Genomic DNA, 16,982 nt, shown 5'->3' with positions numbered 1-16,982 from the left:
GTTCAGTTTTATAATCCTATTTTGCAGTTGTGTGCAAGTGATCATTTGAAGCAATAATGTCTTCAGAATTGTCATTCTGTTTATTAAAAAAAAAAAAAATCAACCTGTCTGGCAGTGAAGTACATAGGAAACAAACCCACTAGGCAGTCTGATTCAAGTCCCTGGCATATTAGTGCAATGTATTCTCACAGGTATTTGAGAAAATGTTGTCCTTTGTAGCAATTCCTTGCTATGGTTAGAAGGACAGTGAAAACAAAAGGATAAAACAACTTTCTTTTCCTCAGGAGGATTCATGAACTTTACTGTCTTCAGCTGGAAGTTCTGTGGGTAACTCAAAACAATGTACCATAAATGTATTTTAGTCTGGCTCCTCCCCAGGACCAGGCTTACAATAGGTGTTGAGGATTTCTTTCTTTCTGTAGGGGAGAGGTTGCAAGCACTTCACCCAACCTCAGTGATCCAGCAATAAGGGATTCAGGACTCAGTAGCAGTGGTGATGGCTCAGGCTGGTGATCTTGGGGTGGCAGATGAGTCTGCAGCAATGTTAAGTCCCCTCTGGTTGTTGATGGAAGGTTCTGAGGTGCATGGTCTACATGCTGTGAAATATGTAGATTCAAATTGAGTCTTGGCATTTGGATATGGGCCTTCCCAGTGAGATTTTACTGATATGCACCAGTGCACTTTTATAGGTACCTTTATAGTCTCCTGGTTGTGTATGTTACTGCTCCTTTGGCTCTTTAAGATGAGCCGAGAATGGATGGCCTCAACAAATAAAAGTTCTGCAATAGTTCAAACAGTAGATCAGTCAACATACATAAGCAAACTCTTTCTATTGCATGTGGACCTCATACTTATGCAGACCACATTTTTGCAACCTTCTTTCCCCTAGTGTCTTTATTCTACATTTTTATCGGTCCAATTGGGTATAGAAGTTCTGTTGTATCTGTATACCTTATGGATCCTCTTTTCTCTTTTCCCTTGATAATTTCCTTTGCTGGGTGTAATAGAATCGGATTTAGCACCTAGGGGTAATTTTTTACCTACCCTGAAAAATGTGTATTATGATAAGATTTCAGGCTATGGGGTAACCACATCTCATAGTGTACGTGGAGGGGCATAATCGAACGGAAACGCCTATCTCCATGGGCGTTTATCTCCGAGAACGGGTCCGTGAAGGGGCGGGCCGAATCGTATTTTCGAAAAAATGGACGTTTTTGAGCTGGGCGTTTGTTTTTTTTTTAGCGATAAGCGAAACTAAAAACGCCCAGCTCAAAAACGTCCTAATCCGAGCCATTTGGTCATGGGAGGGGCCAGGATTCGGCGTACACTCGCCCCCCTGATATGCCAGGACACCAAATGGGCACCCTAGGTCAGTGTGGTGGACTTCAGAAAAAGCTCCCACATGCATAGCTCCCTTACCACGGGTGCTGAGCTCTCAACCCCCTCCCCCAAAACCCACTACCCACAAATGTACAACACTACCATAGCTCTTAGGGGTGAAGGGGGCACCTACATGTGGGTACAGTGGGTTTTGGAGGCCTCCCATTTACCAGCACAAGTGTTACAGGTGGGGGGGGGGGGGGAATGGGCCTGGGGCCACCTGGCTGAAGTGCACTGTGGTACCCACTAAAAGTGCTCCAGGGACCTGCATACACGCAGGACTCTAGGACTTGTTGCTGCTGTATAACATTGGCACATCAGTTTACAGCTGAAGACTAATCTCTCCGAAAACGTCCTTTATTGGAATAACCGCGTTTACTCACAGTAAACTGCAGATCAGAGGTTCTGCCCCACCACTGGCAACGAGTCTCTCTGGTACTGAGATTAGCAGGTCAGAGCTGGCAGAATGCTGTACAATGCCCTCTTTCAGCCACATTCAAGGTAAGAACTAAGTTCTCTAACGTGGCAAACACATGGAAGGGATCTCAAACTGGCTAACAAAAATGGCCACTACCTCATGGACTACCGGAAACACAACAGGGCACACTCTGACCCAGTAGGCAGGGGGAAAAGCACCATGGGAGAAGAGCCTACCAACTACCAACATCGTGAGACTGTAACACAAGCTAATGAAATCACAGAGCCCAATACCCTACACCCACCACAATGCAATGCTGATGTGACCCTGTAGTGCACCCGAGAGCCACATCTGACCCAGGGAAAGGCTGTGAGAGGATCGAACATATTCTGCTGTCATGGAGGTGGGTATGGCATTTGAGGCTGGCATAGAGGCTGGAAAAAAAGTTTTTAAAGTGGGTTTTTTTTGGTGGGAGGGGGTTAGTGACCACTGGGGGAGTCCAGGGAGGTCATCCTCGAGTCCCCCCAGTGGTCATCTGGGCAGTTGGGGCACTTTTTTGGGACTTGTTCGTGAAAAAAAGGGTCCAAAAAAAGTGACCCAAAATCACAGTAAAAACGCCTTTTTTTCTCGATTATCAGCTAAAGATGCCCATCTCTCTTCGGCTGATAACCACGCTCCAGTCCCACCTCCACCACGCCTCCGACACGCCCCTGTCAACTTTATTCGTTCCCGCGACGGAGTGCAGTTGGAAACGCCCAAAATCGGCTTTTGATTATACCAATTTGGGCGCCTTTGCGGGAAAAATGCCCATCTCCCGATTTGGGTCGAAATATAGGCGTTTTTCTCTTTCGATTATAAGCTGGAAAGCCACACTCTCTTTATTTATCTTCATGTGAACTTACAGAACTCACTTACATTTGTTCCACTTATTTTTATGTTGCACATGTTTTCTGCCAACCTGCAACCTTTTGGTACTATACAAATTTCCCCAAACTCCTCCATTTGATTATGTAAAGGACCACATGAGTTGAGACAAAAGCTAAATGGAGTGAGGCAATACCAGAAAATAAAAACAATCTCAATTATTTCAAGGATAATAAATCCAAGTTATGTTTGACTCATAGTGTATAACCAGGGTGAAGTGAATGATGTCATATTGGCTAGGACCTCATATCTACTTACAAATTCCTTCAGCATATGTGTTTAATAACAGTAATAGCATCTGTTTTAATGCCTCAACCCACCTTAGGAAAGGTTCACAGAAATCAAAACAACTTCAAGATTCTGACATTTTTGGCATTTGAGTAAAATTAATCTGCTTGCATAGAAAAGATCCTTTAGGGTCTGGCAAATGAGTGTCGGTATGCCCATATTTTCCCCAAATTGTGCTCTTGATAAATGAGACCGAGACATGAGAGCCATGGAGGGGCATAATCGAAGGGGACGCCCAAGTTTTTCTGAGGACGTCCTCGCAGGACGTCCCCGTGAAGGGGCGGGGAAACCTGTATTATCAAAACAAGATGGACGTCCATCTTTCGTTTCGATAATACCAGGACACCAACCGGGCACCCTAGGGGGCACTGCAGTGGACTTCAGAAATTGTTCCCAGGTGCATAGCTCCCTTACTGTGTGTGCTGAGCCCCCCAAACCCCCTCCCAAAACCCACTACCCACCAATGTACACCACTACCATAGCCCTTATAGAGGCTGGCAAAAAATATTTTTAAAGAATTTTTTTGAGGGTGGGAGGGGGTTAGTGACCACTGGGGGAGTAAGGGGAGGTCATCCCCGATTCCCTCTGGTGGTCATATGGTCAGTTCAGGCACCTTTTCGTGGCTTGGTCATTAAAAAAAAGGACCAAGTAAAGTCGTCCAAGTCCTTGTCAGGGACACCCATCTTTTTTCGATTATGGGTCGAGGACGCCCATGTGTTAGGCACGCCCAAGTCCCGCCTTCGCTACACCTCCAACACACCCCCAGGAACTTTGGTCGTCCCCATGACGGAAAGCAGTTGAGGACATCCAAAATCGGCTTTCCATTATGCCGATTTGGGCAACCCTGTGAGAAGGACGCCCATCTTGCGATTTGTGTCGAAAGATGGGCGTCCTTCTCTTTTGAAAATAAGCCTGATAGTGGGCAGCCATAGTAGAAAACCCAGGACTATATACAAAGCCAATTAATTAAGTATTTATGAAGGAGCTCTACAGAATGTTGAATAATATTTTTCCATAGTAATTAGCACAAGGTAGCATTAAATAGCTACCGGAAGATGGCTGAAATTATTCCAATTAACCAGTTATGGAAAACTTTTCTCCCAGTCTAACCAGTGGATATTCATTTATGAAGGAGATTCTCATCTTCTCACTGTGACTTAGATTATTGCTTTAATATTTATTAAATACTCCTCTGCCTAATTTTGTTTTATGGTTTCTAACTTGGCTGGAGAGTATATTTGCATCAGGAGGATTTCCATGCATGTCCTCAAAAATCTATCAGTAGGCAGCCATGAATTATCTAATTTTAGACTAGTTGCAAACATACCAGTGTTTTGCAAAAGTTTTAGAGGTTCCTGTAGCTAATCAATTAACAGTTATCCTGGAATCACATAATATTCTCCATCATTCACAATCCAGTTTTCAAAAGGGTTATAGTACAGAAACTCTTTTAGAGACATTGATACATGAAATTTGGAACTGTTTTATATAGAGGTCGCCATGCCATAATTCTACAGTTGGATTTATCATCAGCTTTTGATTGGCATGATTACTGGATTTTATTACAGCTCTTAAGTGACATATGCATAACAGGGAAAGTGCTTAATTGGTTTAAGGGTTTTCTGTCAAGTAATAGACCTTTTTATTATACAAATACTTTATATGTTGTTGTAATTGTAAATTTTTTATACTGATTTTATTGTATTATACAATATAGTTTATCCCAGGATTGGAATTTATAACTATTTGATCATTGAGGGAAGCCGCTCTAAGACCAGTATTCTGAGAATCGTTTTTATTCTTATTTTCAGTTTTATTTTTTTTACTGTGTTTTATATTGTTTTGTGTTAGAAATAATGTATTGTTGAAAACTGTGAACATTGTTTTTATATTATTGTTTAGATCCCTGACGCAGGCAAGAGTGCCGAAACACAGGCCGTGCTGGGTCTTTGAATAAGGCTTGGCTTCTAAATTTCTTGCTTCCGGTTGTTATTTCACCTAAGGAGCCACATCCTTGGTTTGATTGCACCAGGTGTTGCTGATTCTCTGTGGCCCGCTTCCATTAGCATGTGGCTATTTGTAAAAATTAATGCGGAAGCAGTTACCACCACCCATTTTGTAGGTGGTAAGGGTTCATACGGTAGCTGTATGCTAAATAGGTAGCTTACCAGTATGCTAAGGTTTCACAATTAATGCTTATTAAGAGCAAAATGAAAGCATACTACAAAACGTCTACATTAGCTGTTGGGGCAGTCTTAACATTTTTTTGGGAGGGCTGCTATACAATTAATACAAAGAAAGGTTTACTGCCATGCCTTGAGTGCACAGCAGATAATGTGACGCAGTTACCTACAGCTCTTGTAGAGCATTAACTGCTCTGTCTTGTCTTCCACATAAGAGTTAATGCACAGAAATGACCCATACTGTAAGTTGAACTCTTAGGTGTAGTCCTTGCCATATATATATTCTAATTAATGCCAATTAGTGCTGATAATTGGTTGTTAATATCCAGGTATCAGTGCTGATTAGCTTGTTAACCAACTATCTTATGTGCATTGTTATGAAATATGCTTCTATTTCAATGTGCAAATCTCAGCATGATATATAGAATCCTGGGGTATGTGGGTAACTTAGGACAGTTTTTTTTGGTTAGTCCTAAGTTATCCAGATAAACTATCTGGATAGTAGACTGAATATTGCCAGAGTTGACATTTTATTGGGGGGGGGGGGCAGAATTAACAGGGGGGGGGGGTCATTAGACATATAGGGATCCTTTTACAAAGGCACACTAGTGTTTTTAGAGAGTGCTAAAAATAAGCACACGCTAAATGCTAGACACCCTATATGAGTGTCCCTAGTGTTTAGTGCACGCTAAAAACACTAGTGCACCCTTGTAAAAGACCCCCATATTGTCACCATGGGCAATAGGTGTAACATTACAAAGCAGCAGTTTTGACTCTGTCAAGTGCTTCATCTACCCAGCACCCACTAGAGATTCTGGCAGCACCTCAATATCCAACCGAGGCCTTAACCCATTCATTTACACAGACGATGTTACAATATACATCCCCTTCAGACATGATCTGACAGAAATAACCAACAAAATCAACGATAGTCTGAATATCATGGACTCCTGGGCAAACTCATTCCAACTGAAACTGAACACCGAAAAAACACATTGCCTCATCCTCTCCTCTCCATATAACAAATACAAACCCACAACCATAAATACTCCAGGACATACCCTCCCTACCTCGGACAGTTTGAAAATACTCGGTGTCACACTCAATTGCAACCTTACCCTCGACAGTCAAGTAAGCTCTGTAACAAAGAAAATGTTTTATTCAATGTGGAAGCTCAAACGATTAAAACCTTTCTTCCCAAGAGCAACTTTTCGATACCTAATACAATCAATGGTCCTAAGCCATTCAGATTATTGCAATGGAATCTACATGGGCTGCAAAGAACAACTCATAAAAAAAACTCCAGACCGCCCAAAACACAGCAGCCAGGCTGATATTCAGCAAAACATACTTCGAAAGTGCCAAACCCCTCCGAGAAAAGTTGCATTGGCTCCCAATCAAAGAACGGATCATCTTCAAAATCTGCACCTTAGTCCACAAAATCATGTACAGCGTAGTCCCAGGATACATGACAGACCTTATAGACTTACCAATAAGAAACAAAGTCAGATCGTCAAGATCCTACCTAAACCTACACTACCCAAATTGCAAAGGACTGAAATACAAAACAACTTACGCAGCCAGCTTCTCCTACATAAGCGACAACTATGGAATGGGCTCCCAAAAGCTGTGAAAACAATCCATGACCACTTGAACTTCAGGAAATCATTAAAAACCTACAAAAAGGCCTACCCCAATGACCCCACGTAACCTTCTTCACCTACCAACACAGCATGACTATGATCGAACAGGACATCACGCAATCTTCATCCATTCCGACCCTCCACTTATACCTCATACGATCACTATACAACTTTGGATTTGTTATCCATCGACTGGGCAAACGCCTTTGACGGTACTATGTAAGCCACATTGAGCCTGCAAATAGGTGGGAAAATGTGGGCAAATAGGTGGGAAAATGTGGGGTACAAATGCAACAAATAAATAAATATTAGCCACACAAACACTATTCAATGCCATACACTTTGTGAAGTAACACTAAATTATGCAAAGACACTTCTCATTGTTGGATGCCTGTATGAAATGGAAAACTGGTCCAAAATCTGTATCAGTGTAGTTTTTAACAGATTCAAGGTTCTGAATAAAATCTGTGTTGGACCTCTGCTTGCACCCTATGCCATCTATTGGGATGTTTTATTGTGTATTGTGTTGCAAAATACAAAGCAATCCCATTTTTAAATAAATTGCATTGCCTTAAAATAAATTCTAGTTGCCACTTTGAGTGGCATCACTTGGGGGGTGTGCATGGGGTAATGCAGACTTTTATTAGAGTGGACATCTCTGGTTTTATGGCTGTTTTGAGAATAATTTATGACAAAAATGTGTGAACATGCTTAAATCTGTGTTAAAATATATGAAAAAGGAACTGTATGTGTGGTTTGATGGCACTAATGGTTCTAAGACATTTTGAACAAATTTCATAGTAATTTTAATGGTATTTTATTAAAAATTCAACTTTTCTATTATTCTCTATGAAGAAGTTCTCTTTCAAAATGGAAATTGTGAAAAATTCAGTTAGGGTCATGCTTCAAAACATTCTTTAATCTAAGACCTGATTGGCTAGCGGAGGGTGCTGATGCAATCAGAGTTACTTTTTCATTTAGCAACAGCTTGCCTGGCAGTGGGGACAGAGGCTGAAGACACCGAAGAGTGAGGACGTGTGTGAGAGAGCTCTGATTGTGTGATAGATTTCTGAGCCAAAAAGTGTTTGAAAGTTAGTTTTTTCTCCAAGTGCTTAATAAGTACTAAATGAAGGCAAAGTAAGCTGAAAGTGAATGGTGTGGGATTTTTTCAAGAAAAATCTGAAACCTGATTTCTTATTACCTATATGCTGTGTGAAAGTTTGCATTGAAGACTGAGGGAGAGAAACCAGTTGTGTGACTGTGTAAAACAAATTTATTTGTGGATTAGCTCCAGTTAAGTCCCAAGGGAAACTGGTCTACAAGGCTTAAAGTTGGGCCTGAAGTAAAACAGCTTGTGTGTTATGCATGATTTGCTAGTTTGACGGTGTGGGAGTTTGCATCCTTTTGGAAAGACCGAGTTACTGTGGGCAGTGTGATTTTAGTGTGCAATGAAGAGTGCCCTTCTTTAGTTACAGTATACAGTAAAAAGTATGGGATAATTAGTTAGGGTTGCAAAATTAACATTTATTTTCTCAGCTAGAAAGCCCCAGTAATCCCTATGCACTAGTTAGGGTGGTTCCTGATTGTTAGACAAAGTTTTTTTTATTGATTTGTTTTAAAGTGTGAGGCAGTAGGTTCTAAAGCTGGAAGAAAAGAACCTGAGCTCCAATAGTCAAGCAAGGTGAAGAAAAGAAGCACAAAGAGAGACCAAAGTAAAGATAAGTCTGTACCACCATATACAGCAAAAGAAAGGACATTGAGAAGTAACTGAGTTTAGTCAAACTTACCTTTTCTAGTGACTGGTTCTGGGTGTCTGCACCTGAAAAACATAAAATAGATCACAGATAGAATCAATTCTTAAGACATACACTATAAAAGAAAGTTATAGCTATAGAGTAAAAGAAAGATATTTTGTTCAATACATATCTGATGGTTTCACTTTTGTTCCAGAGTGGTATTACTGTACCTGTTAAAGAAATTTGAGTTGTTAGTTAAATTGTTCTACCAGAAGAAATGTTTGAATATATGCTTATGCAACAAACATACCAATTTTGTTAACCTGAACACCTTTTCTATACCCCAAATTGGGTTTAAAATAAAGAAGTAACATACTTACCATCTGTCTGGTTACTGGGTTTCAAAATCCTTTTAGTTTCCATTCTTCTCCATAGAATTTTGGGGACGAGGTTAGTTTAATTGTTTCTGAGCTCAGAGGTGAGCTGTGACCTTGAGGTATTCAGCCACAGGTAATGGTAAAGCTCATAGGAACCTCTGAGACTCAGCTACACATCTATGAAAAAGGTACGCTTAAAGTTTGTTTGGGAACAATCCTTTACATACCAAAGTGCTAGAATCTGGAATAATATTCCTTATCTGATTCGAAAAATCTCATCTTATTTTCTTTTTCAAAAGACACTTAAAACTTATTTATTTTTACATAAACAGTTGTAAATCTGTTAGTTTAAGAGCAGCATGAAAAATTGATGTGAATTCCTTTGGATGTGAAGATGTTTATCTGTGATGCGCCTTGCATGCTTAGGGATAAAGGTGGAATATAAGATGCATAATAGACCAGAAGTAGCATATGATGCCATAATATGTTATCCGGATATTTTTTCTGCTGAAACTGTCTTATCTATGTCCAGGTTGTTCTTGGTATACACTTCCTTAGCAAATTTCTTCAAAAAGGTGGTACATAAATCCAATAAATAAATAGGAGCCTATTTTACTAAACTGCTTTAGGCCCTTACCCCTGGATTCTATATAGCGCGCTGAGATTTCTGCACAAAATCAAAGAGTATTCCATAATAATATTTCCTAGTATCTTGATTCAAACTTATTGAGGACAAATTTGAAATATTATTTTCTATAAGTAATGATAAATGTATATTTCCTTATTTAATTTTCTGATATTGCTGAACTTTATATTTTGATGTAAATGGAAAATTCATAAATAAAGAGTTAAAAAAAAAAGAGTATTCCATAACAATATGTATAACTTAATTAGTTATCAAGCTAATCAGCACTGATAATTGGATGTTAACAAACGACAGTAATTGGTATTAATTGGAAATTACACACACTACCCGCTAAGCGTATTCTGTAAAGCGGTGGTTGTAAATTCTAATGCGTGCTGCTGAAAAGGGGGCATGGCTATGGGCGTGGAATAGGTGGGTCATGAGCATGCTGGAAAACTACGTGCAGGATTACAGAATACACCTGCTCTGTGCCTAACTTAGGCACCGGTATATACAGTGGGGGAAATAAGTATTTGATCCCTTGCTGATTTTGTAAGTTTGCCCACTGACAAAGACATGAGCAGCCCATAATTGAAGGGTAGGTTATTGGTAACAGTGAGAGATAGCACATCACAAATTAAATCCGGAAAATCACATTGTGGAAAGTATATGAATTTATTTGCATTCTGCAGAGGGAAATAAGTATTTGATCCCTCTGGCAAACAAGACCTAATACTTGGTGGCAAAACCCTTGTTGGCAAGCACAGCGGTCAGACGTCTTCTGTAGTTGATGATGAGGTTTGCACACATGTCAGGAGGAATTTTGGTCCACTCCTCTTTGCAGATCATCTCTAAATCATTAAGAGTTCTGGGCTGTCGCTTGGCAACTCGCAGCTTCAGCTCCCTCCATAAGTTTTCAATGGGATTAAGGTCTGGTGACTGGCTAGGCCACTCCATGACCCTAATGTGCTTCTTCCTGAGCCACTCCTTTGTTGCCTTGGCTGTATGTTTTGGGTCATTGTCGTGCTGGAAGACCCAGCCACGACCCATTTTTAAGGCCCTGGCGGAGGGAAGGAGGTTGTCACTCAGAATTGTACGGTACATGGCCCCATCCATTCTCCCATTGATGCGGTGAAGTAGTCCTGTGCCCTTAGCAGAGAAACACCCCAAAACATAACATTTCCACCTCCATGCTTGACAGTGGGGACGGTGTTCTTTGGGTCATAGGCAGCATTTCTCTTCCTCCAAACACGGCGAGTTGAGTTCATGCCAAAGAGCTCAATTTTTGTCTCATCTGACCACAGCACCTTCTCCCAATCACTCTCGGCATCATCCAGGTGTTCACTGGCAAACTTCAGACGGGCCGTCACATGTGCCTTCCGGAGCAGGGGGACCTTGCGGGCACTGCAGGATTGCAATCCGTTATGTCGTAATGTGTTACCAATGGTTTTCGTGGTGACAGTGGTCCCAGCTGCCTTGAGATCATTGACAAGTTCCCCCCTTGTAGTTGTAGGCTGATTTCTAACCTTCCTCATGATCAAGGATACCCCACGAGGTGAGATTTTGCGTGGAGCCCCAGATCTTTGTCGATTGACAGTCATTTTGTACTTCTTCCATTTTCTTACTATGGCACCAACAGTTGTCTCCTTCTCGCCCAGCGTCTTACTGATGGTTTTGTAGCCCATTCCAGCCTTGTGCAGGTGTATGATCTTGTCCCTGACATCCTTAGACAGCTCCTTGCTCTTGGCCATTTTGTAGAGGTTAGAGTCTGACTGATTCACTGAGTCTGTGGACAGGTGTCTTTCATACAGGTGACCATTGCCGACAGCTGTCTGTCATGCAGGTAACGAGTTGATTTGGAGCATCTACCTGGTCTGTAGGGGCCAGATCTCTTACTGGTTGGTGGGGGATCAAATACTTATTTCCCTCTGCAGAATGCAAATAAATTCATATACTTTCCACAATGTGATTTTCCGGATTTAATTTGTGATGTGCTATCTCTCACTGTTACCAATAACCTACCCTTCAATTATGGGCTGCTCATGTCTTTGTCAGTGGGCAAACTTACAAAATCAGCAAGGGATCAAATACTTATTTCCCCCACTGTACACCAAGTTTTACTTGGCGTAAATGGCCATGCCTAAAGTTAGGCGCCACTCAGCGTATTCTATATACTGCATGTAAATTTAGGCTTATTCTATAAAGTAAATTAAGGCATATTGTATAGAATGTGCTGAGGCAAATTTCATTTCAGTGTTGAATTTTTAGGCGTGATATGTAGAATATTTTATGTTAATGTGTTAATATTAATGTGTGTTTAGTGTGGAAAAACAAGCTGCTACAAAATATGTTAATAGAGTTTTGCAGTATCTTCCCCTTTTCTGCTTGCTAGCCGTGTGTTCACTAAAAAAAAGTACGGGTGGACAGTGGGATGAAAGCATCAACCAGCCAGTGCATTCAGATTACCATGTGCTAACTGGCTAATGCAGATTTAATATGGGAGCACTTATCACCTCCTAAATAGGAGATGGTAAGTACTCCCACATTATGTTTTTACAGGTAACACATGCTAATGTAAACATTAATGCATGATCTGAATAAAAATTATTTTAAAAAATGCCTTAAATTGTACTGCAGTAAATCTGGGCTTTTTGCACGGGAAAGTCAATCATTAGCATGTGTTAAGCCCAGATTTCAGTGGACCTTAGTAAAAGGGCCCCTAAATAAATGAAATTAAAGTAAATGTATCTTTATCTGAATTTTCAGCTGAACCTAACCAGCTAAGTATTCAGCTAATAATTTGGCTAAATCTATCTAGTCAAAATTTGACTACTAGGTTCAGTGAACCTACGGTCTTTCCCATAAAACCTGCATCTTCTTCTGTTCAGTTAAAAGACCCTTGTCTGCAATACAAATACACTTGGGAGATCTGCTTCTGTTTGTGGGTGTGAAAGTAAAATTTTTTCATTATTCTAAAACTAAGTTATCTCTCCAGGCAGGCTTGCAAATAAACCCCGAACCCAAAACTTTGTTTCAGCAAAAACTGATAGACAAAGGGGAATCCATTTATTCAAGTCAACGGTGGGCACCTTTGGGGACATCACATGATCAGATACCATCATTTCCTGAAGGCACAAAGGTGCATGAATTGACATTTGGGGACCCAACTAAAAGAGGTAAAACCAAGGTTTAAAAAAAACTTTTTAATTACATTTGCATTTAGTAAATTAATATTGGGGTTTACTAAGCACAGCTGGCTGAGCACTAGTGCTGACACAGCCCATTCACTTTGAATGAGCTGTGACTGTGTTGGCAATGCCACGCGGAAGCCGCTAACACGGCTTAGTAAACAGTCCCCTAAGTGTAAATATTATTAGCCTGATATTTAAAACTTTTTATTTCAGGGGTCTGGCTGAAGATTTTCAGCAGCACTTAACCAGGCAATGCCACTGAATATTGGCACTAATGGGCCATTGTAAGTCTGGGCACAAGAGAGGCATTCTGGGGGGGGGGGGGGGGGGGGGGGGGGTGAAGGGGGGACAAGCCAGGAGTTATATGCAGGTGCTGCCTGGCAGTATTCAGTGCTGGTGCCTACAAAGCTAACTGGGCATGTAGGACTGCATAAATAGCAGTCCTAACTTTGCCTGGAAAGCTATGTGGGTGTCTGCACTGAATATCAGCCAGCAGCAGTATAACTTCTGCATAGCGGCCTGAAGTGCTGTGAACTCTCCTTCCACCAACTTCCTTCCCCCTCCCTGAAGAGCATTACCATTCTCTCATCCCATCCTATATAATAATTCTCACCTCCAACATTCTGTGCCTGGGACCGTAGCTCCCTAGGCTGGAGGTGTTCTGCTAGGCAGACACGCACTGACGTCACTGACGTCATTACAGCTGATTCCAAGGCAAGGGGAGGTGCCCCCCTGCCTCAGAATCATCTGTCACCCCCCGTGCTACGGCCCCCTCGACCCCCCCCTCCGCAAACCTGGAAGTTCTTCTGTGTGCGTCTGACTGCGTGCGTCTGATGTCAGATGCACGCGGAGGAACTTCCAGAGAAGATGAGGAAGGAACGTGAAGGGCACAACAACACTTCGGCTGACGGGGGTTTGGGTCCCCCGTCAGCACAGGTAGTACACAACGGCGGCAGGGGGCGGTTTTCGGCGGTCCGGGGGAGGGGCGACAGGTTTGCCGAAGGGGGGGGGCGAGGGGGCCGTAGCGTGGGGGGGGGGGGGGGGAGGAATTGCCTGCCTAGGGCCTGATTCCTTGCCTTCAGAAACGGGCCTTTTTTACTAGTGGAAGATAATCTGTCCCTCTCAACTCCTCTTCCGTCACTCCTATCCCTTGTCTTCACGGAAGACCATCTGAAATCCTCCTGATTCCGATCACTTCTCCCTCACACCACCTAGAAGAGAATATCTGGCCCCCAACAAGGATCCCCCCACCCCCTGGAGTTCTTTCCCAGGCCTACATTTCAAATCCCTGGTGAAATAACAGAGAAAGGACAGGAGCCAAGCCCACTTGATTCTGCCCATTTGTACTCCCACTTCAAAATGGTTGCCATGACCTCTAGCAGCATCCTCATAGTACTACTGAAGTACTGCGAGGTTGCTGCTAGAAGGGATCCTTGTTGGGGGCCCAAATACTCTTCTGGGGGTGTGAGAACAAAGGAAGGGGAATCGGCCAGAAACCCTTATATGGGTCTTAAAAGACCTTTGGTCTGTCCCAGTTTGGCAATACTTATGTACTTAACAGAACATCAGCCAGGACCAACATAAGAGCTGGCATTCTGAGGGGGTCTGGTCATACCTGGATATTTGATGCCAGTGGCTGGACATAGTCTGGCATTGAATATCAGGGCCTAATTCTGCCCATGGCAGTCAGCATTTAAAAAAAAATACTGACCAACACTGGCTGAATATTGACCAGTATTATTCTTGTTTATAATTACAAACTATGCTCACGGTACTTTGAACCAAGATGGATGCTCTTTGAGACAGACATACTGGCTGGACACTCTGTTTTCAGTAGCTGTAAGCATGCCTAGCAGTGCTCTGATTCCTCTGAGCTATGGGGAAAAAGAGAAAGGGTAGTGAGCAATGAATTCCCTCTGCAACTGTTCCTCTCTAGGCTTCGGCAGATGACCGTTGACAATTTTGTTGCTACAGCGGTTTCTACTCGTTTACTTCTTTTGGCCCTGCTAGCAGATTCCTTCGCAAGCAGCAGTGGAGACTGCACTTCGTTAAGCCCGGTCATGCAGACAACACCTTCACAGCCAGCGAGTGTGTATGCTGCAGGTGGGCAGAGCTTGGTATCAGCTGGAAGTAGACCATTTCCAGAGTCATTGGAGGGGTCTCCTACAGCAATTTTTACTCTACATCCTATTTCATCTGGAGAGAGGGAATTGCAGCAGAAACATCAAACTTTAAGTGTACAGCCCCCATGTGGGGAGTTGCTGCTTGTTAACCCTCAGCTGTCGGAGTTGGTGAGACCTAAAGTTGTCATAATGGACTCAATTTGGGAGGCCTTATAGATTCTCAATAACTCTTTACTTAAGGTTACTGAAACTTTTACTAATCAGTTCAATTGAAGTTTCTGGCTCCATTGAAGCTCATAATAAGATTTTGGAGCAGCATTCTAACCAGATTGTAAATTTGAAGGCCAAATTGACTGAATTTCAAGTAGTAAATATGACTTCGATGAAGGATAAACTGTACTCATTTCAGAAAATTGAGTATCTGGAGAATCAGAAAAAATTAAGATTTCTAAACTTTTCCAAGTCGCTATTGATTTCACCTCTAGAAATGGTGCAAGAGTATTTTATGGACATTTTGAAGGTTCCATCAGAAGCCTTACCACCACTGGTTAATGCTCAGTATTTGGTATTGGGAAACTATAAAAGACCTGATGGGGAGTCAGTCAGAATGGTCAACTGAATCTGACTGAGTTTCTTGAGTTATCTCTTGAAGTTGTTACCTAAAGAACAACATTGTTGGTGAGTTTTGCTTTGGAACCAGATAGAAATATTATATTTCCATTTCATGGATGAGCAATTTCTAGGGTCTAAAATACATATATTTTCTGATCTCTCTAGAGATACACAAAAGAATCGCCAAGAGTTTTTGGCACTGAGACCAAGGGGCCCTTTTACTAAGCCGCATAGGCACGTTCATGCTTCCTATGCGTGTCAGTTTTGAACTACCACCTGGCTACCACGTGGCACAGGCGGTAATTTCATTTTTTACGCGCGTCTACTATGCGCTGGAAATTTTCCAGTGCGTGGCGCTAACCAAGCGGTAATTGGTGTACGCGCATAGACCATTCCCATCCCGTTAATGTGTGAGACCTTACCACTAGGTCAATGGATGGTGGTAAGGTTTCAGGCCCAAAATGGATGCGTGCCAATTTTTATTTTGCTGCATGTCCATTTTTGGCCAAAAAAAAAGGCCTGTTTTGAAGGCGCGCTGAAAAATGGACCTGTGGGCATCCATGTATTGTACCAATACATGTGTCTATACCAGCATAGGCCATTTTTCGGCACACCTTAGTAAAAGGACTACCCTAGAGTCTTTGTTTTAGGTATGGGTTTTGTGTTACAACTTCCTTGTCAATGTGTTTTACATAGTAACATAGTAGATGACGGCAGAAAAAGACCTGCACGGTCCATCCAGTCTGCCCAACAAGATAACTCATATTTGCTGCTTTTTGTACCTGTGCACTTCAGGGCACAGACCGTATAAGTCTGCCCAGCACTATCCCCGCCTCCCAACCACCCGCCCCTCCTCCCAACCACCGGCTCCGGCACAGACCGCACAAGTCTGCCCAGCACCATCCCCACCTCCCAACCACCAGCCCCGCCTCCCAACCCCGGCTCCGGCACAGACCGTACAAGTCTGTCCAGCACTATCCCCGCCTCCCAACCACCAGCCCCGCCTCCCGATGTTATATGAGGATAAATATTATTCCTTTTTTTGACCTAAGACAGCTATTTGATTTTATAGTAGCAAAAGATGAATTGAGAGTAAAGGTTTAATTATCCACTGTATGGGCTGGCTAGTTGGTTTGTAGCAGAAGATGTGATTCTCACGTTGTTGATTTAATTTCAAATTTTCTTTCTTTAAATTAGGGGCCGTTTTACTAAGCTGCATAGGTGCATACACGCATCCTACATGCATCAATTTTGAACTACCGCCTAGCTACCGCATGGCCCGGGTGGTAATTTCATTTTTTATGTGCGTCCACTAAGCGCGCAAGATATTTTCCAGTGGGCGACACTAACCAGGCGGTAATCAGCATTGTACACGCATAGACCATTACCGCCTGGTTGACAAGTGAGACCTTACCGCTAGGTCAGTGGGTGGTGCTTTTTATTTTGTCGCATGTCCATTTTCGGCCTAAAAAAAAGGTCTTT

General features: G+C 42.3%; 1 protein-coding gene across 1 annotated transcript in view; it reads left to right on the top strand.

Annotated features, from left to right (window-relative positions):
* Positions 1-16,982, top strand: part of EFHB (EF-hand domain family member B) — a 106,754-nt gene that overhangs the window by 11,931 nt on the left and 77,841 nt on the right. Inside the window, exon 4 of the mRNA XM_030206026.1 lies at positions 12,570-12,750. Coding sequence (XP_030061886.1) covers positions 12,570-12,750 — 181 coding nt within the window. The remainder of the gene's footprint in view (positions 1-12,569; positions 12,751-16,982) is intronic.

Source organism: Microcaecilia unicolor, chromosome 1 (assembly GCF_901765095.1).
Source record: "Microcaecilia unicolor chromosome 1, aMicUni1.1, whole genome shotgun sequence".
Classification (NCBI taxonomy): Eukaryota; Metazoa; Chordata; class Amphibia; order Gymnophiona; family Siphonopidae; genus Microcaecilia; species Microcaecilia unicolor.
Note: the sequence above shows the minus strand (reverse complement) of the source record. Positions and strands in the feature narration are given on the sequence as shown.